At 32.8% G+C, this 26,051-nt stretch overlaps 1 protein-coding gene and 2 pseudogenes across 3 annotated transcripts; 1 reads left to right on the forward strand and 2 right to left on the reverse strand.

The window, feature by feature from the left end:
* The first annotated feature begins 2,545 nt into the window (after positions 1-2,545).
* Positions 2,546-7,821, forward strand: LOC145637176 (coniferyl alcohol acyltransferase pseudogene; annotated as a pseudogene). The gene is made up of 2 exons (XR_014114156.1): positions 2,546-3,004; positions 6,801-7,821. The product of XR_014114156.1 is annotated as a coniferyl alcohol acyltransferase pseudogene (transcript).
* Positions 7,822-11,629: 3,808 nt separating this feature from the next.
* LOC145635156 (uncharacterized) lies at positions 11,630-15,173 on the reverse strand. Of its 2 annotated transcripts, XM_081686442.1 has the most exons (3): positions 13,658-15,173; positions 12,108-13,153; positions 11,630-12,015 (listed from the first exon to the last, which is right to left on the reverse strand). In XM_081686442.1, exons 1-2 carry the CDS (start codon positions 14,943-14,945, stop codon positions 12,126-12,128), a joined length of 2,316 nt encoding a protein of 771 aa, XP_081542568.1. In that variant the 5' UTR covers positions 14,946-15,173; the 3' UTR covers positions 11,630-12,015; positions 12,108-12,125. The 2 variants fall into 2 exon arrangements, with proteins under 2 accessions (XP_081542568.1, XP_081542567.1); XM_081686441.1 differs by having other exon boundaries at positions 11,630-13,153.
* A 3,206-nt stretch (positions 15,174-18,379) lies between these two features.
* Positions 18,380-20,356, reverse strand: LOC145637177 (S-type anion channel SLAH1 pseudogene; annotated as a pseudogene).
* Between the last annotated feature and the right edge of the window lie 5,695 nt (positions 20,357-26,051).

Raw genomic sequence — 26,051 nt, forward strand, 5'->3', positions numbered from 1 at the left:
GTGTGAGGCAAAGGTACGTAAAGAATACATGTCTAAGAGCAGCACTAGGGCGGTGCCCCTAGGGTCACCACACATTAATAAATCTAAAAATTTTGGGTCTTAAAATTAGGTATGTATTAGATTGCCTGCTTTACGGAAGAAATATTGTTGACTTAGATTATGTTCTTTTCACCTTATGTTTGTTAAATTGAAATTATTTTTACTAAATATAAATTATTTTGCTAAACTTAAATTATTTTTTTGTAAAGTTAAATTATTTTTTGCGAACTTAAATTGTTTAACTAAACTGAAATTAGAAATTATTGATTTTTACAGGAGTAAAATAATTTTTACTAAATTAAACTTATATTTACTGAACTAAAAATTACTTTTACGAAATTGAACTTAAATTTATAGAACTAAAATTATCAATTTTACTTAATATTATTCTTTTAAGTTGAAAAGAAATTGCCTTAAAGGTAAAATAAAAATTGAGTAACTTTTAGCTTATAGCTTTTGGTTCCCAATAAAGGATATTCGTCCTCAAATATATTAGGTATTTAGGTTGCTTGTTTTACAAAAGAATGTTGTTGGCTTATGTCTTGTTCACTTCATCTTATTTAGACTGAACTGAAATTTAAATAATTTTTACTAAACTAAAATTAATGAATTGATTTTTTTTAACTTATTAAAACACATATATATATATATATATATATATATATATATATATATATATATATATATATATATATATATATATATATATATATATAATTTTCTATTATTATATTTCTTTAAAACTACAAAATTTTATTGATTTAAACTTGTTTTTATTGAACATCAATTATTTTTACCAAACTGAATTTATTCTTACTTATAATATTTTTGTAGGGTGAAGAGAACATGTTAGTGGAAAAGTAAGAAAACTTAAGTACAAGTATTCTAAAGCTATTAATATTCATATTAATCCATACCAAATACATTATTTTGAAGCTATTTTTGATTTCCTAAAGAAAAAAAAAAAAACCCCCAATTATTGATAGTACTAGTGAGTTCTCTACCATTGACCAATGTTGATTTTTAACGACAGAAGAAAGAACTTCACATGTTGCTTGACAACCAATTCTGCAAAAAATCACATGTTGCTAAGTTGCTTTCACAGCCCTCCAAAATTAGTCACTACTCCGTATGTTGCTAGGCAGGGCCGCAGGGGCCAACAATGCTTCCTGGAAAGTACCATTATTAAATACGACGCGACTATAAGACAATGCGAGGAACTCATATTTTGCCACGAGCCTCAAAGTTAAATAGCTAGGAATACGCAAACACCAAACAAGGAATAACTGCTTAAGCAACCTCTTTTTTTTTTTTTTTTTTTTTTTTTTGGTGTTTAGAGAGCCACAAGGGCAGGGGTGAGAATCGATCCCATGATTTCCTAGAATCGGGAAGCGACCTCTAAGTATATGATGAAATTCCTTGCACAACATATTAACAACTAAAGTAAATTATTTAGTCACTACCTTTATTTTAGGACACTACAAGCTTATTCATTTATTTAATTTGTAAACTTGAATAGTCAAACCAATTTTCAAGTTGGGTAATTTTGGGCCCGAGTTGACAACCTTTTGGCCACTAATCACAATTTCGATTATAGTAGCCTAGCTAAGTAGGTTAACTGATCGGACATGTGAACTATGTTTACACTATTTTAATTTCTAGCAAAATTTACCATCATGTTAATGATCTTTTAGGTAGTTATGAAAAAACGTTAAATTTAGGGTTCGTTTGGCATTGTTGTGCTTTTCTGTTTTTTAGTTTTTTGTTTTTTAAAAGTATATTATATATGTCACATAATGAATCAAAAATTATTTAGACTTATTAAAATCATGATAATTTTGAAAACTGACAACAAAAAAGTGGAAACACCTTTTTCTTGTTTCCTGTTTTTGGTTTTTAGTTTTCAAAAAAACAGGAAACTAAAAACAAAAAATGATGTCAAACAAGCCCTAATTAATGTATTGTAAAATGGGTTTAGGTTTAGTATACTGCTCAAGTTTTTAGAATAAGAGTATAAGATTGAGCGCGATTGCTTTAAATTTTAACTTACTAAAGTTATAATAAATCCCAATTAAGCAAGACATACATATACATATATAAATAAATCCATTTTTCTTTGCTCTAAGGTTATGAGAGCCTATTATATGCAAGAATAAATTACTTCCTATGTTTCTTCATCTTCTTCTTGTTTTTATTATACATATTTTGCTAATGCATTACTTTTTATCATTAAATCTCACTTGTATACTATTTTATTTCATTCAACTCACTTTCCTAAAACTGTAAGTCGGTTAAGCATTTAAAAACTTTAGAGGGAGTAATTTTAGTTATGGACCACTATGTCACGTTCTCAATTAAATCAAAAGTGTATGTGTTTGTCCTACAACGTTTCCTAACCACAAGATACATACCTTGACCAGTTGACCATATCACTTTTGTACAACATGTTGATTTAATTATGTGATATTTAAGGGGATGTATACTAACAAAAATTGTGTCCTCCAAAATGAGTCGTAGCTTATTAGTGTACGAAGGGGAGAAAACCCTAGAAGAATTCCAAGTGAGGGTTAAAAGAAAGAAGAAAGTAGTACCAATACACCATATAATCGAACATAGATTACCACTCTCAAATTTAGACTTGTTATTGCCTCCTGTAGACGTGGGTGTGTTCTTTTGCTATAAATGTCCAAGTTATGGTAGCCGATTTTCGCCTTTTGATCAATTGGTTAGCACCCTCGAAACAGCCTTGGCTCAAGCTTTGGTTCATTTCTCTGTGTTTTCTAGTGAAGTTGTACATAATTCTAAGGGTGAAATTGAGTTAATGGGCAGTAACCAAGGAGTTGAGTTCACCGAGGCCTATGCCGATGTTGATCTTTATGATCTAAACCTATATAATCCGGATGAAAGTGTTGAAGGCAAGTTATTGCCCAAGAATAATAAGCAACGTAGTGTGTTCTCTGTACAGGTAAATTTAAATATAATGGATTGACTTCTATTCGGTCTGTACTATCTTGTACTTCGTATATTTTAAATCATTATTTTCCACACATTTTTTGGTTTTGAATTAATGATTATATGTAACACATATAATATGACTTTCTATTTGTAAAAAAAAATGACTTTCTAACAATATTTATTTTCCCAACGAGCTCTAATCCACTTATATATTTATTATTTAACCTACTTTATATATTCTACACATAATCTAGTGTGCCACTTAGAAAACGGAGGGAGTAATGCGTAATTGTACTTTGATCATCACTCCCTAGTATACTGAGAAAATAATCCTCTAGATATTTTCCCTATGCATTTCAATTTTACTCATTCTCTTCTGAACATGAAAAAACTAGAAATGTAATCATAGAAAATTTTGAAAAAAATGAGTGTGCATAAGAAAAAGATGAACAAATAAGAAAGGTAGAATCATATAGAAATAAAAGAAACGTAGTAGATGAAATTAAAAAAAAAAAAGTAGATAAAGAAAAAGAGTGAAAACAATGACGGAGTAATATTTTGAAGCAAGAGAGAAGCAAAATTATATAATGATTTGTCCAAAATGAAATAAAATAAGTGAGTAGAAGAAAAACAGAGGTAGTACATTCTTGTGTGTGTGATTTTTTTTTTTTAACCTTTAAAATACTGAGTTTTGCATTAAATTCAACTACTGTACTAAAATTTTTTTTGGCATCATTTTTAGTTTTCAGTTTTCAGTAACAAAAAATCAAAAACAGGAAACAAGAAAAAGATATTTCCCTTTTTCTGTTGTCAGTTTTCAAAATTATCATGATTTTAATAGGTTTAACTATTTTTTTATTCACTATATGATATGGTTTTAAAAAACAAAAAACTAATACAAATTTTTGTATGTGGCTGGCCACACCGTGTGGCCAGCCACAATTTTTATTATTTTTTTTTTAAAAAAAACAACTCTTCTCTCTCTTCTTTTCTTATCTTCTTCTCCAAATCATACATCACCAACAACCATATCTCTACTATACCTATTTTCTCTCTCCTCTTTTCTTAGCTTCTTCTTCAAGCCAAACCACACATCACCAACAACCATATCTCTACTCCACCCATTTTTTCTCTCCTCTTTGCCAAATTGCTGCAATTAAAGTCCGAAATTGTAGAAATTGGGTGTTAAATTGTCATGAAAAATTGTGATTAATTATCCTTAAAATCATCAACAACATTTGAAGTAGTGAAATTGATGAGAACCAAAGAAATGTGAGCTTGTTTTCTTCGTGGAATCTTAGATCGAACATTCTACGTCAAAAATTGTAGGGTGTTACTAGTTTGGTTATGGGTACTTGTAGGTGTTACTGGTTTGGTCAGGATTTACATGTAGGGTGTTACTGGTTTGGTCAGGGGTTACTTGTAGGGTGTTACTGGTTTGGTGAGGGTGTTACTAGTTTGGTCAGGTTACTTGTAGGGTGTTACTGGTTTTGGTCAGGGGTTACTTGTAGGGTGTTACTGGTTTGGTTAGGGGTTACTTGTAGGGTGTTACTAGTTTTGCTCAAGAGTTACTTGTAGGGTGTTACTGGTTTGGTTAGGAATTACTGGTAGGGTGTTACTAGTTTTGCTCAAGGGTTACTTGTAGGGTGTTACTGGTTTGGTATGGGGTTTACAAGTAACCTTTGAATAAGTAACAAGTAACTCTTGAATAATTAATTCATACAAGTAACCTTTGAAGTAACTCATATAAGTAACCCCTGAATAAGTAACTCATTCAAGTAACCCTTGAATAAATAACTCATACAAGTAACCCCTGAATAAGTAACTCATACAAGTAACCCTTGAATTAACCCATACAAGTAACCCCTAAAAAAAAAAAAAATACAAGTAACCCCTACAACTAAATCTTGAAAAAAAAAATACAAGTAACCCTGAAAAAAAAAATACAAGTAACTCTTGAAAAAAAATACAAGTAACCCCTGAATAAGTAATCCATACAAGTAACCCCTGAGTAAAAATACAAGTAACCCCTGAAAAAAAAAATACAAGTAATCCCTGAATAAGTAATCCATACAAGTAACCCCTGAAAAAAAAAAAACAACTAACATCTGGAAAAACAAAAAAAAAAAAAAACAAGTAACCCCTGAAAAAAAAATACAAGTAACCCCCCTGAATAAATAATCCATACAAGTAACCCCTGAAAAAAAATACAAGTAACCCCTGAAAAAAAAAATACAAGTAACCCCATATCAATTTTGTGCATTTGTAATTACAAGATCAATTTAAGATATCAATTTTGTAATTACCACCTTTTTTAGAAAAAGTTTGCCACCAATTAATAGATTCAACTATTCAAGTACGAAACCTATTATTTGGTGGCATAAGTAATTCTAAAAAGTTTTTATTTTATTTTTTTTAAGGTGATAATTTGGTAAAATACTAAAACAAAAAAAAGTGAATCAAATCCAAAATCAGCGTGTTTATTTTATTTTATAAAGATGTTAAAAGTCAATAAATCTTACTAGTAATTTTTTATTTTTATTTTTTAAATTTTATTATTTTGGGAAATTCTCTTTGGTGAACTCTAAGTTTTTAATTTTCTAAGTGGTAAACATTCTTAAAATTTATTTTCAATGGTAAATCCTAGTTATCTTTAAAAATTCATTGATAACACTAATGATATAATTAATTGATTCCTTAACCATGGTTAGCTTTTAAAATAACCATTTGAAAAAAATAAATTATTTTTTAAAAAATCAAAAAACACACCCCCAGCCACGACCACAGTCAGCCAACATGCCCAGACCCTTCGGCACCAGGCAGCCTCGATCCCCCTTTCCCCGGCGCCGGCCACAACCAAAGCCACCGCACCACCTTCTCACAACACACCACCAATTAACACCATCGACCACCTCCGTGACCTCGCATCTCCGACCACCATCAACCTCAATTAATCACAACACCTTCACACCCACAACCTACCTGCTGCACTCGCCCCGCACAACCACCAAACCGCACACACCACTTCTGCCAACACCGCAAGCCGCAATAACCTAGGGTCAAATTTGGGTTTTAACCACCAGAAACCCACCAAAAACCACCAGGAATCGAAATCCTAAACGGGTTTGGGTATTTCTTGGTGTTTTGGGATGGTTTTAAGGGATTGCGAACTAGGGAAGAGGGTTGACAGGGAGGTTCGCTGGTTTTCGGGGTGGTTTGGGGTGGGACCGTGGTAGGTAGTGAGGCGGTGAAAGAGAAAGAGAGGAGCAACAACAGGTAGGGCCGTAGGGGATCGAGATTGAGAGAAAGAGAGGAGGTGGGGGATCCATGGCCAACGCACCGGCGAAGGTGCATCTTGGCGGCACCAGCGTTGGTGGGGGGGGGGGGGGGAGGAAGTGGATGGTGGCGCCGGCGTTGGTGGGGGGAAGTGGACGGGTGGCGCTGCCTGTGCTGGTGGCTAAGTTGGGTGGGGAAGGGTTTTTTTTTTTTGAAATATATTTTAATAATAATTTAATTATTAAAAAAAATAAAAAAAAAAAAACTAACTATAGTTAAGGATTTTTATTAAAATAACACTAATCAATGGTAATAAAAAATTTAGGTTTACCATTAATAATAAATTTTAAGAATGTTTACCACTTAGAAAATTAAAAACTTGGAGGAGTCACCAAAGAGAATTTCCCTATTATTTTTAAATATTACGGAGTAGTAATTTTTAAAATTGCACTTAATTATAGATTACATATGCAATATCAAAAAATAGCAATTGACAAACTTTCCTTGCTTGCCACAAATTAACCATGCAGGCTACGGAGCTGAAATGTGGAGGAATAGTAGTTGGTTGCACATTTGATCATCGTGTAGCTGATGCTTACTCAACTAACATGTTCTTAGTATCTTGGGCTGAGATAGCTAACTCAAAGCCAATCTCAATGGTGCCCTCTTTTACAAGATCATTCCTCAATGCTCGATATCCTTGTTCGTATGGTCCCTCATTGGATGAAATGTATGTACCTATTTCGTCTTTAACTCCTAGGAAAAATGAACTATTATCAAGCATACATGAACCACTTGTTAGCCGTATATACCATGTCCATGCTAAAGATGTCGATTATATTCAATCTCAAGCAAAAGGGACTAAACTCGAATCCTTTAGCGCATTTATGTGGAAGTTAATATCGAAACATGCTAGCATAAAGGAAGGTAACCCGAGTATTGGAGCTTCCAAGATGTGTAAAATGGGCATTGTAGTGGATGGTAGAACAAGACTAGGTAATAAGGGAAATTGTAACAAGCAAAAAGGACTAATTAGTAGTTATTTTGGAAATGTGCTCTCAATTCCCTTTAGTGAGAACAGGATATGTGATTTAAATTCTAAACCATTAGATTGGGTGGCTCAAGAAGTCCACAAAATTGTAGAGAAGGCGGTGAACAACATGCATTTTCCAGACCTGATCGATTGGGTAGAAGTCCATCGTCCTGAACCATGTCTAGCGAAGATCTATAGTAGTGGGACGGATGATGGACCGGCATTTGTAATGTCATCCGGTCAGCAATTTCCTTTATCAAAGGTCGATTTTGGTTGGGGTAAGCCAATGTTCGGATCATATCATTTTCCATGGGATGGTAATGCAGGGTATGTTATGCCAATGGTTAGTAGCACCGGAAATGGTGATTGGATTGTTTACATGCACCTTATAGAAGGACAACTGAATTTCATTGAAAAGGAAGCAAGTCATGTATTTAACCATTTCAAACTTTCAAGGTGAGTTTTTATCTAGGATACTGATCTTGGGAGCTCACAACTTCACAAGGACCACAAATCCACAATATTACTAAGCAATGTAGATAATGTTATTGTCTTATATTCGTACAATATACTACTACTAAATATGTCTTCTTTTATTTTAAATCCTAAAGTCCGGGACAAACTAATTAATACTCTTTTTGTCCTTATTAATTGTCTCAAAACTAATCGATCGCTTTCAAAAAGTTGTGTTGTATTTGTAGGTATTATTATCATTTAACATGTGAGATAGAAAATATTGTTAACCAGAGATTACGGGGAACAAGTTAAATGAAAAAGGAATGAGGACAAACTCAAAGATACATACAAATAAAAAAAAATGAGGACAAACTCAAAGATACATACAAATAAAAAAAAAAAAAAAAAAGCGCAATTTTAAAGAGATAAAAGTAGTAATGGATATATAAGTACTCCGTAATATATAAAATGTATTTCATAATTGTGCATTTGTGGGGGATAATTTTTGTATTTTGGTTTTTACAAACAAACTAGTTATTTCCTTGAGGACCTTGACATTACTCCCGGAGATTATATAGTGTTACGGTCCCGTTCACTTCACCTTATTTTTGTTAAACTGAAATTAATTTTACTAAAATGAAATTAATTTTGCTGAACATAAATTATTTTTACTGTTTCTCTATTATATTTCTTCTTTAGAGTTACTGATTTTTGTTGAAGTGAAATTATTTTTACTGAACTGAAATTAATTTTATTGAACTGAACTTATTTTTATTAAATTGAAATTATTTTTAATGAACTTGAATAATTTTTGCTGAATGTTATTTTTTCAAGGTGAATTGAACAAGGCCTACGTGTGTAATTCAACGTATTAAAGTTATAACAAAACCCATACGAGATTATCTAATATACAGTTGTCCACTTTTTTTACACCAAACATTAATAAGTGGAAATCCATCCCTCTGAATCCTCTGATGATAGTTCTGTTGTAGACTTGTAGTGTTATTAAAGATAAAAAAACTATAAAATGGTCAAATTGAAGTGCAAAGTGTAAAATCTATAGTAGCTAGACTGCTAGAAGAGTAAACATACATTAGGGTATTAATTAATTTTTCTCATAAACTACACCTAAGTAAATGATTCATCCAAGAGACCAAGGCAAATATTTGGCAATCTAATTGTGCAACAAATTGGGTTGCATAAGTAGGTTGATTTATTACCTACTTAAATTAAAAGTTGATTTAACTCGAACCTAAAAAACTTGATGACAATTTCTTGAAATGAATTTATACAAATCCAAAATGAGTTGGTCTAAACCAAACTAACTTAACAAAAAATAAAATAAATATAGATGATCGAAACAAACCCAAATCAAGCATATATTAACTAGACAAAAAATTGGTATGCTTTGATATAACCAAACACAATACAAACTAAGGGCATGTTCTCTTACGTTGAAATTCAGTTCAGCTCAGTTCGGTTCAGTTCAGTTCAGCTCAGCTCCTAATTTCCTTCTCTTATAAAATATTCATTTTAGTTCAGTTCAGTTCAGTTCAGTTCAGCTCAATTCAGTTCAGTTCAGTTAAGCTCAGTTCAGTTCAGTTCAGTTAAGCTCAGTTCAGTTCAGTTCAAGCTGAGTTCAGTCAATGAGAACAGGTCCTAACACTGTACGAATATTAAACCATTCCTAACCTAAAAGGCCGTTATTGACCTAGTCATCCCAACCTAAAAGGTCGTTATTGACCTAGTCAGAATCAGAATTGTTCTAGCTATAGCTGATATAATGAGTAATGACATAACTTGAACCCAACATTTCAATTGACAATTTTATAATACCAAGTTATGTGTTATGGTTTGTATCTCACAACTATCAGGTAATAGAGTATAAACTTGTAGGATCAAACCCCACAAGAGACACTTTGGGGTAGAGATTCCCTTACCCTTCCACCCAACTCTCAAATTGCCTAACTTGCTAATACAGACTGAGAGGACGTGTGAGAAGTTTCGGCCCGATAGAGCCCTTCTCCTAACCAGCCTAGACAAAAACAAAGAAAAACCAGACAATTCTATAATTCCTACACAAGTAGTTTCAAAGGAAAGCAAAATTAATTTAGAGAATTTGTTCCGTTACCAGCAACAAAAGCAAAACCTCGCATTCTCAGTCCCGACAAACGTTCATTGCAGTGTTGTGCAGTCCATCGTTCTTCCTCAACGGTTAGCCATCAGCACCATTGCACCAATGGTATCTTCTTTGCTATTTCTGTTTAATTACACATTTTACTCTAAATTTTAAAGGTTAGAATTGCATTCATTACAGTCTGGATTAGATTTACATACTTGTTTAAGGTCATTTGAAAGCATCTTAGAAAAGTTAGAACATACTCCGTAATTTTTTTTTTGGTAAATTGAAAGACAACTAGACTAGACCTCAACCCTCACTGTTTAAATGGCCCAATATTTGCGGGCGAGACACTTGTGAGTAGAATTATATTACTCGTAGCTTATATAACGATGGTGTTGAAACCCATTGTAGCCGGTTGTGAGTGTCCTACATTGGAGAAAGAGGAGAGGTGGTACTATTGGCCTATTACCTCCGCCTAGTTTGCGGACCAAACTCTCCTCTTCCTTGTTCGGGTTGCCCAGACCCATTTTATGTTGTTTCGAAATTTAATCGATGGAATAAACCTTAACTCGTGGGTAGGATGCCAATGAGAAGGGAGAAGGAGACATGACGAATTCTATAATGTATTGTATGAGAAAATTGTTACGGAGTAGCATTTTTTGATCAATTTTGCTTCTTTATGTCTCACTTGCATTTTCTTGGACGTTCTTTAGACAGGATGTTTGATGCAACGAAGCCCATTAGCCCACGCTAAGGTCGCCATCAATTACTCTAGTCGTTAATGATAATAATAAATTAATAATTGTCCATATGTATTTTTAAACCTCGTGTTAAAATATAAATATTGTACCAACATAAGATCCAAAAGTACCGATAGGCCTCATATGATGGTACCAGCATGTGATTTAAAGGTTGGCATTTAGACAGCCTCGAATTGGTACTGCATAAGATGTTTTTTTCCATCAGGGTTTTATACTTTTGTGGATACTGTAATGGTTTGGATATGGGGAATTGGCTAAGCAAATCAACACCTCTATCTTGTTCCGGAGTCTTAAATTGCTTATATATCTGTTTGCTCATTTGGAAAGTTTTTATTGAGCGAACTGATAATATGAGCGAAAATTCATTCTTGGGTACAGTGGTACACTTAGAAGTAGTTGCACCCAACAACAACTAAGAATTTGTAAATAGCAACACTTCTATAATGTACCCAGGTATACCTAGTAGCACCTTTAATCTTTTTAGGCCAAAAAAAAAAAGAAAAAAAGGAATTAATGTTGAGTTTGATTCTTCTCTCAATGATCAAGTGGTTTAGGATATAGTGATTTGGAAGCTTTTTTTTGAGAAGTTTGAGTTACTCTTGAATGAATCTTTTGTTGGTCAATGTCACAATGTGCAGTTGGAATTGAATATAAACAAAGTGGCTTAAGGTTGTAGACTTGTATTTGCATTAGACTAGTTTGTGGCTTTAAGGACGGACAATGAATAATAGTTATCCATATATACCTTAATGGCTTAATAGGATGATAACCTTTTACTCCGTACCATGTTAGGACACATTTAAAAGTATTTAAACCTCTATTGACTAAGCATTATAAAAATCTACTGCATATCTCCAAACTGATGATGTATCAACTGAAATTCGGTTGGATCTGAATTGGGGTAGCGTTACTTTGATGAAGGTATTGAGGATTTCGATTTTCTAGTAGTGCTGTTAAAGTATGGTTACAAGTTACAATGAAACAGAATGAACCAAAAGTTGTGTGACTGAAGCACATAACTTAAACCACCAGAGTACCATACAACTAAATTATAAGATTTGAAGCAAACGGCACACTTCTACAGAACAAGCCTAGAAAACAGAAGCAAGAACATCTATCAGTCTGTCACACAAATTCACTACAACTTAAGTTATCAATAGCTAACTTAAACTTACTACCGCGTCCTACTCAGATATACTGTTCGGAACACAAAAGTTTGTACTTGGAGTTCTGATTGTCTATTACTCTATTTGCACACATCTGAGCAGTAGTTCATTTTCAGTACATCTATTAGCTGCATAGTTGCTTGTAACCTGCATTTCCTTACCATTTTTATGCATTGTGAAAGAACTGCTAAGGTGCACATTTTCTTACTGGATGGAAAAACAAATGTATCATAATCTAACTGGGGAAATAATTTAAGAACCAAGCTGTAGATTGATTAAAGTAGGCTGTTTAAGATTACCTTTATAAAGAAAATATATTATCTGCAAGCTTGAATGGGTCTTGCATTTGGGAAGCCTGATGTATTTTTCCTCACATGCGACTCAAACTTTGGTATTGGCAGAACTGATTCAAAAGCTTCGACTAGTAATGCCACCTTCCTTTTTCGAGCAGGAGCAAGTTGGTTGACTGTCTTCTGAAGTGCATAGTCGAGCATCCACTCGTCTGCATTTCTTCTCTCATCCATCTCCTGGTGCCTGAGATCTACCTTCTCTGATTCCGGTTCAGGTTCAATTGTAAGAAAGTTCGGTCCTCTTGGGTTAAATTCTTTCTCTTCCTCAATGTCCTCATCTGCTTTCCTGCATCTCAAAAACCTCTTTAATTTGCTGCAGCTATCCAGGAGCTCTAAGTTGCAATCAGATTCTCTTTTGTTGGAAATGCGTTTTCTGGCTTCTTGTATATTGTTTCTGATGTTAAGAGATGCATCTGCTGCTTCTGTCTTGTGATCTTGTGTTTCTGATTCTTTGACTTCAACATCAGTATTCTCATCTGAGCGAAGCTCTACGTTGTTTGAATATTTCTCTTCTTCCTCGGAATTTGCTGCTCTTTTACTGGTGCAATTGTCAGCTTCAGTCCTTTCCCATTCTGTAAAATCTTTGTCTGGAAAGACATTTCCGTTATTGGTAATGCTATGGCTAGCATCAGCTTCATTCCCTGAATCACTCTGATCAGTTTCAGAATCTTCCTTAGTACAAGAAGAATCTTCCAAGACAAAGTCAGCAACATCTTCTTCTCTGATATCTCCTACTGTGTAGTTTCCTTCATTTGATTCATCAGCATCTGTTTCAACTTCAAACTCATAAGATTCAAGTTCTTCATTTTGGGCCTCAGTAAATTCCTCAATAAGGTCAAACAAAGATGTGCCCTGTTCGTTCATGGACTCATCTTCTAGCTTCACAGCATGGACAGTTGCTTCATCACTTAGGTGAGACTCTTCAGTAATTTCATTCTTTGGTTCAAAATTCATATCATCTATGACCATGTTTAGCTCTTTTACGTACTTATCATCTGCACCAGATGTCACAGTCAGGTTGCAATTATATATGATATCCAACAACATTTTGTAAAATTGATCTAATCAGTACTTAACACTATCTGAGGTGGGGCTTGAATGTGACTCGATGTCTACATAATTGTCCAAATTTATATATGTATGATCATTGGAACAGATTTTGACCATAATTCTATCTAGTAGTAGTATATTGTAATATTTGTGTATATTTTATGATCTAATCAGTGAACACTGTATGAAGTAGGGCTCGGTTGCAATACGATGTCTCATAATTGTCCAAATTAATATATCTATGATCTATGGGAATGTACTTTTACCCATAGTTTTTACTTTTGATATACCAGTGAAATCATAATAGAAATTATCTTATATAAAATTCTAGATTTATGATCCTTAAGTTCCATATTTATAGAGTATCATTAATAATGATCAAATGTAGCTTAACTGTGATCTAGGAAGTAAATACTGAACATATGTTTTTATTAGTGCGAAGAAAGTACCTGTCTGGGTAGACTCGTTATCTGGCAAAGAGTCTGTATCACTGAAACTCAGGCACTCCGCAATTTCATCATGAAAACATGGTGTGTATGCATCAGCTAGGAACTCCAAATACTCGCTTGCACCATTGTTTAACTCAAACTCTGGTTCATCTTGAACTTTACTGTATTCTGTCTGAACATAATCCTCATATTTGTCATGGGTGGCAGGACTTTGCCCCTCTTCCCACTCCATATCCGAGTTCTCGCCAAAGAACTCACTAGGAGAGCTCTGGCTCTCAAATGATGTTTGTGTCTGAAGAGGAGTTGGTGGAAAATCTACATCTTCAAGACTGAAATTTATGCCTGATAAATTAGTGTCTTCAGTTTGATCAAGATCATCCTGTAAGTCAATTTCAGAGCATGGCCCATCAGACATGCTTTCAGAGACCTCTTTATCTGGGACATAGACTTCGACAAAGAAATCTTCGTTACGATCCCTTTCTTCTATGGCCTTGTTATTCTCAGTCGCCTTAGCTTTACGAGGGGAAAGGACTTCTGGTTTAACTTTCAGGGTCTTCAGCAGCCGCCGCCTTGAAGCCAAGAAGCGCTTCAAGGGAGGTGCAGAGACATGGTGATGGCCATTAAGGGAACAATAGGTATAAGGGCAGACCTTAAACACCGAGTTTCCTTCGGCTTCAGTTGCCCCGGGTTTGAGTTTAAGGTAATGGGGAAACTTAGAATCTTTTAAGGTTGATGAGCAAGTAGCTCTTTGCACATCAAGATCATCATTCTGACATAAAACAACCTTTTTACAGGATCCTGATCTTGTGTGTTTAAAGCTAGGTGACTTTGTTAAGGCCCTCATTTTTTTCAAACTAGATAACTTGTTTAATGTTTTTGCAACTTTATGAAGCTTAGAAATGCTAGCATTGCTACTTTCCTTAGCTGTTTTTCTCTCTTTTCTTGCCTCAGAACTGCTTGTACTCTTCATATAATTCGGAGACATGTAAGGAGACTTACATGGTAAAGGCTTCTTGGGGCTCGGAGTCTTCACCGGTGTGACAAATTGAGGTGGCTTTCCTAGCTGCCGAGCCACTTCATGGATTTCCGGTGTTGTGTGATGACTAATATCGACGTTGGACCTTTTAACAGACCGCGATTTCTTCATCTTCACGGCCTTCAAATCGGCTCCTTTGGTCTTGCCATCATGGTTTTGGATGGAGGGATTTATGATGGCTTGCTTTCTATCTGTTTTGAGGATATTAGCTTGAATTCCAAGCTTATTGTTTATCACCTTTCTTTGCACCATCTTTCAAAGATAAGAAATTTTGGTAGAAGAAACTAAAGTTTTGTAGTTTCTTGCATATTAAACAAGCAAGAAATGCTGTCTAAATTGGAAGTTTTTTTGGCTAAGAATGTTTAGTTGTATTTCAGTGGGTGGGCATTTTGTCATATTTCAACTGCTATGTGATATTATTGGGTGTCAGTTTTTGAATGAGGAGCGTGATACAATTCTGTACTGTACTATTGCCAAATTTTTATTTATTTATTAATAATTTTATTATCACTTGCATTATTTTTTGTAGGCCACTTTTATGTTAGTGCTCTTTTCTTCTTTTTGGTTGTATTTAAATTCTAATATTGGGACATAACTTTGCCTTTTTCTAGTGTTTTCAGAAATATGATGTGAAAGTGGGAGGTAGATAAAAGTGATGGTTCCTTCATTTTCATTGGAAAAAAAATGTGATGGTTTTCAATTTTCATGGTAGTGGTGGCTTTTGACTTATTACTTGTTTTTCATGACAACTTTCTTTTAAAATTTTAATTTATTTTATCATAAAAGAGTAAAAACATTGATTGTTGGGTCAAATATGTGTCTGGTTATTAAGATTTAAGTTTGAGTATTTTATTCTTCACCAAAAAAAAAATGTTTTGAGTATTTTTTTGGGAATAAGTTGGTTCTTTTGGATGATTGTGTGGTTGTCGTTTGAAAATGACAACCATAATTTTTAAAAGTGAACTGTTATTATTTATTGATTTTTGAATTATTTTCAATTGTTAATATTAATTAAAAATCATTTTAATTATTTCTTGATAAAGAAACTTAATATTTTTAATTTTATTGATAAATGAAACCGTTTTCATAAATTAATTTGAAAAAAAATTCAAATATTAGAATATTAATTTTCAAAAATATAAAATGAATCCCTAAAAAAAGAGAAATGATTTTTAATTCATTTCAGCATTAAAATATAATTCAAAAATCATTAAATCACTCCCATCCAATTTTGAAAGTTATTATAGTCATTTTTACTATAGAATATTCATATTGATTTTGGTAGAGTGGCTAACATGCACGCCATAACTAGCCATGTTTAGGGAGCCCTTTCAATGGTTGACAATATTAATGAGAGAAAAATATGTAAATAAATATTTTAGGGGGCGTTTGATATGAATAATGCTAATAAAGTGGAAAGGAAACAAATAAGAGGGAGATAATGAATTATTTAACTCTTAATTACCTTTCTATTTGTTTGGTTTAGTTATGAAAATGAATCATTTAAAACTATCTCCTTTTATTTTTGTTTGATGAGATTAAGGGTAATTGTTGCCTTAGGTTTTAAAGAGATACTCCGTAACAAATAGGTAAAATCATTATCCTTAGTAGGGGTGAGCAAAAAATCAAGGTACCCTAAATCAGTTTATGAACTTTTATAAGAGGTTCTAGTTCCGGGTAGTAAAATGGGGAACCTGTTGCAACAGGTTTTAGTTCATGTTCTCGTTTTTTTGGAATCGGAACCTATAGGGTACCCTGTAACCTATTAAAAGTATTATTTTAACCCTAATCATATATTAAGTAAAGTCCAAAATTTTATAAATTAATAAATAATTAATAGTCATAAATATATGTATTATGTTTGGTAAATAACTATATTTGGTTTGATGTACTTGCAAGTTGTAAGAGTTGTAAATTTATGACCTACGAAATATATTGAAAGATAGGGTACGCGGAATCAGTTGTACTTTCCAGGAACTTGTTCAACAGGTTCCAATTTCGATTCTTATTTTGAGGAACCTGTTAACAGGTTCCGATTCCGGTTCTCGAAATTTCAACGGGGTACCCTATTATGCTCACCCTTAACCTTTAGGTAATGGTAATTGTAATTCAAGTCTTTCGACCAAACACTTAGTAACGCTAATGCTTCAATTGAATCCATTTCCAACACAAAAAACACTCTTACCAAACATGCTCTTAGGGGGTATTAGTGTCTGTACATTATTCTTAAGATTTTGTTAAAAAAAAAGGAACAAATAACATTGATGAGGGCAAATAAGTAAATAATCAGTAAGAGGGTATAATTGTCAAAACACTAATTATTAGAGTTGATTTAAGACAATTATTAATATTGGATTTTCATAGTTGAGATTTGCATATCGCACACATAAATATAGCTAGTGTGTTAAATGGATAGAAACCTGAATCATTGATTTTTAAGGACCGGAGACCGAACCTGATTCAACAGGTAAGGTTCTGGTACAAACCTGAAATTAGGGTTGGTCCGAGTTTGGACCTGAATAAACCTAATTATTGACTTTTTAAAAAAAAAAAAAAAAATAAGAAACTTGTTTATAGGATTGTCAATTGCCGGTGGCTGGGTGCAGGATGGCCAGGTTTTCGTGTGCTGGTGGCTGGGTGCGGGATGGTTGGCGCGACGGTGATGGGAGTGATCGCTTGAGGCTGAGGGAAGGAGGAGGTGTATGACACTGAGGGGTAGGGTTGTTCATCATCAGTCCAAGATGAGATCAAAAAATTAAATTTCAAGAACTGAAAACCGGAATGATTAAGTTAGGATCGAAACTGAACCGTACTGAAAAATCGGTCCAAAACCCAGACCGGACCGGTTTGGACCGATTTTAGAATTTTTATTAAAAAAAATCCAAATTTTAAGTAATTAATGTAAAACTCGAAAAAAAATAAAGAGAAAACAATAATTTAACGTCTTATTTTTTTTGTATGTTTAGTACAAACAAGCTTATACGACTAAAGTTTTTCATGCTTGTTAAGGATAATCTTAACTATTATTAAAGGTTTTAGGTATAATTTAAGCAAAAAACTAATCTGGTCCAAAACCTATTTTATTTTATAGGGTTTTGGACTGGACCGGACCAAAGATCGAAAAAATAAAAATCTCGATTCAAAGACTGGACCGATAAATTTGGTCCGATCCATTTTTTGGGTCTGGACCAATTTTTGAACACCCCTACTGAGGGGGGGGGGGGGGGGAGACATGGAGTTGTTGTTGTCGACCTGCCAAGCTGCTGGCAGGTCGGCGTCTATACGGTCGGCTATGGTCGTGTGGGGAGTGATGGTCAGGCTTACTGAGGAGAGTGGGGTTTGCAAATGAAAAGATAGAAAACTATTTGTTCTTAAAAAAAGTAGCTTTATCGATTTTAGGTCTGGACTTGAAAATATGGCTTTACTCGGACTACACCTAAAACCCGGAATCATGGTTTTTTAAGGACCAGGTCCGGTTTTGGTCCAGTCTAAACAGGTTTGATTCAGGTCGATTTTCATGTTCAAGCCAGTTTGTGTACACCCCTTACATACTATGTACATTATAACATTAATATTGATACATCCCTCTCAATCTTACAATAATTTCTTCTTACCTAATAAAAGGAATTAAGGAAAGTGAATATATAATATTAATTAGTACATTAATTATTAATTTAATTACATTATTACTTATTAGTTAAATTATTGGTGTTTGAATTTTGTACTTGATGAGTAGCAAGGAACAAGGTGTTAATCTTGATAGTGGAGATGACCATTAGAGCAAGGATAACAATCATAGAAACAACTGATAAGGCAAGTGCTAGTGTTTGTGCTACGCCATCTTTCACCTCTTGAGCGTACTTGACGGATGCCAAAGCCAGTGTTGTCAAAGGAAGTGAAAAAGACCACCATGCTATACTAAACTTTCTTAGTGATTTCTTGAATAGTGTTGGCCTACATACCTGCAACATTAGCAAACACAGGTAAAAAAATCAACTACGAACATGTCTGATCTACATAGAATCTTATGTACGGATTGAACAATGTGTAACATGGAGTCAGATTCTCAATTTCCATGCAACATCTATTAATTCCATAGAAATTGTAAAGTTTTATGATAAAATTGATCAAATGAAAGTTACTCATATATTTTTTTTTAACTACAGAGTAATTAATACTGAATAAATAAAAGGAAAATGTTATATACAATCCTAAAGCTATGTATAAGAAGTTAAAAGAGGAAAGTATTAATAAAATATATTCATCTATTACATTGATATGCGTGTGTATTTGTCATGAATTCTTAAATAAAATAAATGTTACTGTAATATGTAAAAGGTTGTTGGGTTATACTCCCTCCGTTTTTAAATACTTGCTTCACTTTCCTTTTTCGTCCGTTTTTAAATACTTGCTTCATTTCCTTATTTGGAAAGCTTCTATAATATTTAATTAATTTCTCTCATTTAGTGGACCCAACATAGATTCTCTCTCTTCCAATTCTCTCCACTACTTTTGCCTTTTATAATTTTTTATTCTTCCACCAACCCCACTACCTCCATATTTTATTACTTTATCCAATTTCTCCTAAAACTCCGCGCATGAAGAAATGGAGCAAGTATTTAAAAACGGAGGGAGTAGTTTCTTGCTAAACACGTTTTTTGTCAGAGAAAAAGAAATCTATTGTTAATACCACTTAGTGGTGAAATAAGTAGGTGTAAGGTGACTCAAAGGAAAATTTTAAAATAGAAAAGATAGTTAAAATAGTTAGTTTGGGTACTTACCAAGGACATGAAGAGAAACATGGAGAGAAAGAAGAGCATTTTTGATGCAACATCAAAAGTCCCGGCTATTGAGCACCATGCTATGCTAGCCATGCTAGGAGTCGCAATGAACAAGAAGAAAACCGGCCTTAATGACGGCGAAACACCATTGCTCCCTGGATGTCTTTGATAAAGGGTGACAAACAACACCAAGTAGTGAGCCATGCTTAATGCAAAGAAGCACAACGCCATCTCCGACCATCCCATAAACATAGCTTCCTTTGTTGCTACCAAATTTGCTATGACGGATAGCTGGCAAGCCGGGTTAGCCACCTTCGTTAGAACTCGTTTCCCCTTAATAAACCATTGCCCGTATAACTTTATATCGAGCATAATGATGGGTACGACGAACATCCACCATGTTAGTTGTTGGCAAATACTACCGTCAAAAACGACAAGTATAGGTGAAGTTTGAAGCAATAACAGGCTTGACATCCAAGGAGCAAACAAATAGTTCACCCCAACATGGTGCAAAAACTCGTCCTTTACCTTATCAAAGTGATGGAAACACCTTAATGTGTAGAGAATGGATAATGAGATCAAAACGACTAAGGCCGTCGACCATAAGAGAGTAGTGGCCGTCGATGGGAGGGCCAAGAGCATAGGGTGGAATTGAGGAGCATGGTTGTGTTTGGTAATTTGGACTAGGTTTTTCCATAACAACACTTGAGCACATAAAGCAAGACTTATTCTAAAATAGCCTGCATGGAAATTTGCTAGTATAGAAGACACGAAGTGATCGTAAAAACCTATAACCACCATCTTATGGTCGTTATTACTCATAGATGTATCATCCATTACAACTTCTATGCCTAGTTCATTAGCACCTAATTTCGAATTCATATTTTAGTTTTTAGTATATGTATGTATGTAGGGATGATTGGATGAATGGATCAATTGATCGAGCTAGATTAGTATGTAATTAATGAGATGTATTTATTTGTAATGAGGATTAATTATGCATGTTGTATAAATAGGGAATTGTTTAGGATATGCAAGTTTAGGAAATTACATGTATTTGATGCTTCTTATATAGTTATATAGTAGTGCAAGATCACGTAAACCTAATAAATAACACTATCTAGAAGTGCAGGGTACATGTTGCTCTACAACTAAGCGAAGATAGGGTACTAAATCATAAACTCTAAGGTCCACTACCAAAAAGTCGAATTCAAGACTTCTAACAAGAAATTAACACTTACAATTTCCTAAATTTCTATATTGAAATAGTATGCACCGTACCGTTCAATAATTGTATCACTAGTATTTACACAAGATTTTACAAGAGTTTGATTGTGAGCAAGGAATATAAAATATCCAAACGGTAAAAAAAATTTAAATAGATCTGATTCACACTAGTTTATTGTGAACCACTAATTAGAGACATTATGATTGTTTTATTAATAAAAAAAAAAGTCACGATATCATAATTAAAGACTATTATATTGAAATAAAAGTTATTGTAGCATCCCTCAGAGTATTCTCTCTTTGGCAGACTTTAATTTGCAATACTAATGCCTGCTAATCTTTTCCTAAAAAAAAGTCATTGTGGCATTATAAAGGCTATAAGAGGCTAATTATTTTAAACAAAACTTTTTATATACTAGTCTATATTAATAATAAAGGTCACTATGTTAAAATTTGGGTCACTATATTCAACATAACGACTTAAAAGTCACACAAGTTTTAATAAAGATTAGTATATGATGAAAATAAGGTGACTACATTAAAATTAGGGTCATTACTATGTACAATATGACAATAGTTGCATGCGTATAAACCTCAGGTCCACAATAATGTATGACTAGATAGATCCACACAAGTTTTTTTTCCTCAAAATAGGTCTATTGATAAGAGTGGTAAAAAAATAAAGTCTCCTAGCTATAATTTGTTAAAAATATACTTCCTCCATTTCTTTTTAGTTGACACGTTTCTTTAATCACGTTTGTCAATCACAAATTCAATCGTTAATATCTTTAATTACCGATAAGCAAAAATTGTTAATATTTTGAAAATATACATTGTAGTGAATCTAACAATATTCCACGTGACTATATTTTTCTTCACATATAAATCACAAAATACGGTCAAAGGAGGTGTGTGAATAATGCTAAATTCAAAACGTGTCAACTAATAAAAAACGGAGGTAGTATTACTCTGGCCACAATTTTGATAAAAAAAAAAAAAAAAAAAGCTAACCTTGATAAGACAGTTTGTTTTGTTTTTATTTTATTTATTTTTTTTAAAAAAAAAAAAACCTTAGGCGACATTTAGACTAAAAAATCTAATTTATTTTTGTTAAATTCTTCACAAAAGTCCTAATTAAATTTGCTTTTTAGTGCCATAAGAGTTATTGGTCAATATTACAAGGGTTACTTTGTTAACGTTATAAGGGTTAGTTATTTGGTTAGTACCATAGGAGTTAATCGATCAATATTATTACAGGTAGGGGTTATTCGATCAATGTTGTAAGGATTACTTCACGAGTATTATTTTACAAGCGACCACATGGTTTAATCAGCCACATACAAAACAAGCCGGGTAGGATATGGGTAGTAGGATTGCATATTGCTGTCACTGGAGACTATATACGTTACAAAGGCCTATATTGGTTTTTACTTATTTATTTACGTACTAGGTTAGAAACCGTGCGATGCACGGTTTATATAGAACCTATATTAAATTTGTACATTTTAGCTATTATACATGAATATAAATAAGAATTACGTATAATTTTTTTTTTTTAATTTTAATCAAAATTATGATATAGTATCTATTCAACGTTGTCTAATTCATAGTTTAATGTAGGAGATCATTTATTAGTGTGCTATTTAAAATTGTTTCAATTTCTTACGATAAATTGATAGATTTTAGTTATAATGTAGAAGCTTCCAATATTTAATTAAATTTCAAAAATATTAAATATGATAGCTTTTCCCAAAAAAAAATGACATCATCATTACATTTAGCCAGGAAAATTAAAGCGACGCGTGGGCAATGATGATGTCAGCAACTTCTGTTTTTAGTAATACTCCATTCGTTTTAAATACTTGCTCCATTTCTATTTTTTGCACTATTCATTTGTCTTACTTTGATTAATATTTGTGATTTATACATAAAAAAAATATATTCTTGTGGGTACTTGTTGGAATCATCTCAATGAATAGATTATTAATTTTCAATTGTTAGAGTTTATACTTATTGATAATTAAAGATATTAGTGATCAAAGATTAGCATTGACATGCGTGTCCAAGAGAAATGGAGCAAGTATTTAAAAACGGAGGGAGTAGTTAAATAGATTTTATAATTATTATTTATAATCATAAATCATGACCGGATTTTTTAAAGCTTTACACCTAAGACTCCATTTTTACTGATAAAGTACTTTCACGTACATCATTTCATTTGATAGATTTTATTATCCTAATGGCCAAATTAAACATCCAATTATATTCATATTTTCATGTCATCATAATTATGTTTATTATCTTCTAAGTTTAAGATAACCTATCAAACTATACGATCTAATATCGCATGCAGCCATAAGTTAGGTACCTTCGTCATCCTATCAAAAAAGGAACGTAAGTTACTAACTATTCTATTGATCTACACCCACTTTATTTAGATCTTGGGTGATGTAGCTTTATTTTTATTTTTAGTTCTAGTCAAAATTTAATAATAACTTTTACAATATAGAAATGAAAAATGTAATTGTGTTAAGATTTCTTCTTGGGTGATACGGCACTAGTGGTGGCCTTTTAATGAGCTGAGGTTTTATCTATCTTGAACATACAAAAAGGTAATTAGTGATCAATCGAGGTGGAAAACTAGGATTTAATTGAGACAAGAATGTACATTATGTTATTGTCCCAAATATACTCATTACTTATTACTTAGAGCCTGTTCTCTTTAGCTTAATTTTAGTTCAGTTCAGTTCATTTCATCTCAATTTAGTTCAATTCAGCTCCTAATAAAATATTCATTTAAGTTCTATTCAGTTCAGTTCAGCTCTAATCAGTTCAGCTCAGCTCCAATCAGTTCAGCTCAGCTCCAATCAGTTCAGTTCATTTCATTTCAACTCATTTCAGTAAATGTGATTAGGTCTTTAGTCGTACGGAGTATTTTTTAAGCAACAAAAATGTAATAAATTAAAATATTATGAATATGGCATATACTTTATATATTAGCAACAAAAATGTATTTTCTTCCTTCGTTAATATTTGTAAGACACACATTGTTTCAAAAAAAAAAAAAAAAATATTTGTAAGACACACTTTCTTACAATATAAAAGAAAATTGAGCCCCACATAATTTTAATACAAAATTGTGAAAATTCTAATGTAGCCTTATGATTTTTTACTATCATAATTTTTTAAAATGGACGGGTGAGATTATATGTTTTTTGATTGATGATTTTTAATTAGTAACTTTAATTAAAAATCATTTTAAAATTATTATATATATATTTTTTATTTCCAGAATTTCAAACATATTAAAAAAATAATTTTTGAAATATAAAACATATTTAAAATAATTATTTTTAATTAAAATTACTAATTAAAAATAAAGTCGAATTCAAGACTTCTAACAAGAAATGGAAAGTGTGTCGTACTTTCAGGAATATAGAGAGTAATTCTTATTCTTGTGGCTTAAGTCTTTTGAATAGGTCTAACTCCATGATATTGCACATTATTTTTAGTAATAGGAAAACGTGTCATTAATTCTAGGACATGATCTTGCTTAGAGAGTGTGTAGGACTACGTAGTGACGTTTGTTTGTAGTACTCCCTCTGTGTTTTAATAAGTGTTACATTTATCAAATCCGGCCGTGCTTTAATAAGTGTTACATTTTCTTTTTTGGCAAAAAGCTCCCTTTAAATATTATATATCTCTCCTCTCATGGTTCTCACCCAAACCCACTACTACTTTATTTATTATATACTTTCTCTCACATTCATTAATTTTCAATAAACTATTAACCCCACTATTTTTCTTTACAATAATATTTTAATACTCCAAGTACCCTACTTAGTACTTGCCTCTTATTTTATTTAAGTCAATTAAATTGTCTAAAGCTATGTGCCGGTCAAATAGTAACACTTATTAAAACACGGAGGGAGTAGTTAATATCGTTTTTCATTTCACTCATATGTAGGTTTGTTTATGGACTCAACATTTCTCATCACATGCATGTGTGAGGTCCATAATTTCTGGCCCAAATCACAATTCAATTTAATCTGAGCTCTCATACCATGTTAAATGGGCCTTGGCCGAACATGTCATGAAAGTCTACTTTATAATTCCAAAGAGATTTCACCTCAAAATAATATGACAATGAGAAGAGTATACGTAGTTGCTATATGTATGCCTAATTCGAATGCTCAATCTTGAATTGTTGATGCATGTTTGGTATTATGGTGTTTGGAGCTTTAAGGAAAAAAGCATAGAAAAGGGATGACTTCAAATGATCATATCTTAAAAACTACAAAAGATATCGAGTTTACTCTAACTAGAGGTGATAACTTGTTTCAAGAGTTTTCCAACAAGTGGTCATAAGTTTATTTTCAATATGAAACAAGAAAGTTGTGACTATTTTACAAATAAATATCGGTCATTTGCACTAAAGTTTACTTGAAACCATATTAGGTTCACCCAAACCTATTGCTTGTGATAGTGTTCTCCCTAATCTTGAATGAGGTTCTCCCGGACCAAGGATAGGTTCTCCCAAACCTACCTTGCTTCAGTTTTCCGTTGTTCTCACGATGAGCTCTAATCTTGGCCGTTGGGTTGTCCTTATTTCTAAGCACTACAAATACATTTATAAAGTATTTTAAGATGATTACGGAGAAACACAAACGAGACAAAGATTTAAAATTAGCTCACCAAAAATACTAGCTTTCTCTGTTGTAATCCTTCCTCCATTAAAAAGCAATAAAAGGTTCAATTTTCCCAAAAGTGGATGTAGCTCATTTTGAGTGAGTCACTATAAATATTGCGCGTGTTTTCCTTTGTGCATTTTAATTGTTTTCTCATTCCAACTTGAATTGTTATTACTCAAAGTCTCAAAAAATCCTACTTCGTATTTGAATAGCCCCTTAACCTTTTAAAGTGGATATAATATTTTTTTTTTTCTCTTCAATATACTAATATAGGACAAACATTTAAACTGATTTAATGTAAGTGGGACAAAATATCACCTCAGATGTAAGTTTCTTCAATGACTCAATATCTTGAATCAATTTTAAGTCGAATGAAAGTGTACCTAACTTGAAGCCCAATCTTAACTCACTCGATTGTTACATTAGCACACTAACTAGGTAAAGGGTGTAGTTCTATGATTGGTAGTAGAACATGAGATTATGAAAGGGCGTGGGAAATGGTCGGTGTAAGTGGTGGGCAGGAGATGGACCCCAATGGAGCCTTTGTTTTATTAAAAATTCAACTTTTAACTTTTTTGAATTTTTGTTCTTTTAGACGCTCCAAATTAAATAACTTGTCTATCCCCAATGGCATGAAATTAAGGAAGGAAAAATCCTGT

This window comes from Chenopodium album, chromosome 6 (genome assembly GCF_948465745.1).
Source record: "Chenopodium album chromosome 6, dcCheAlbu1.1, whole genome shotgun sequence".
Taxonomy (NCBI): Eukaryota; Viridiplantae; Streptophyta; class Magnoliopsida; order Caryophyllales; family Amaranthaceae; genus Chenopodium; species Chenopodium album.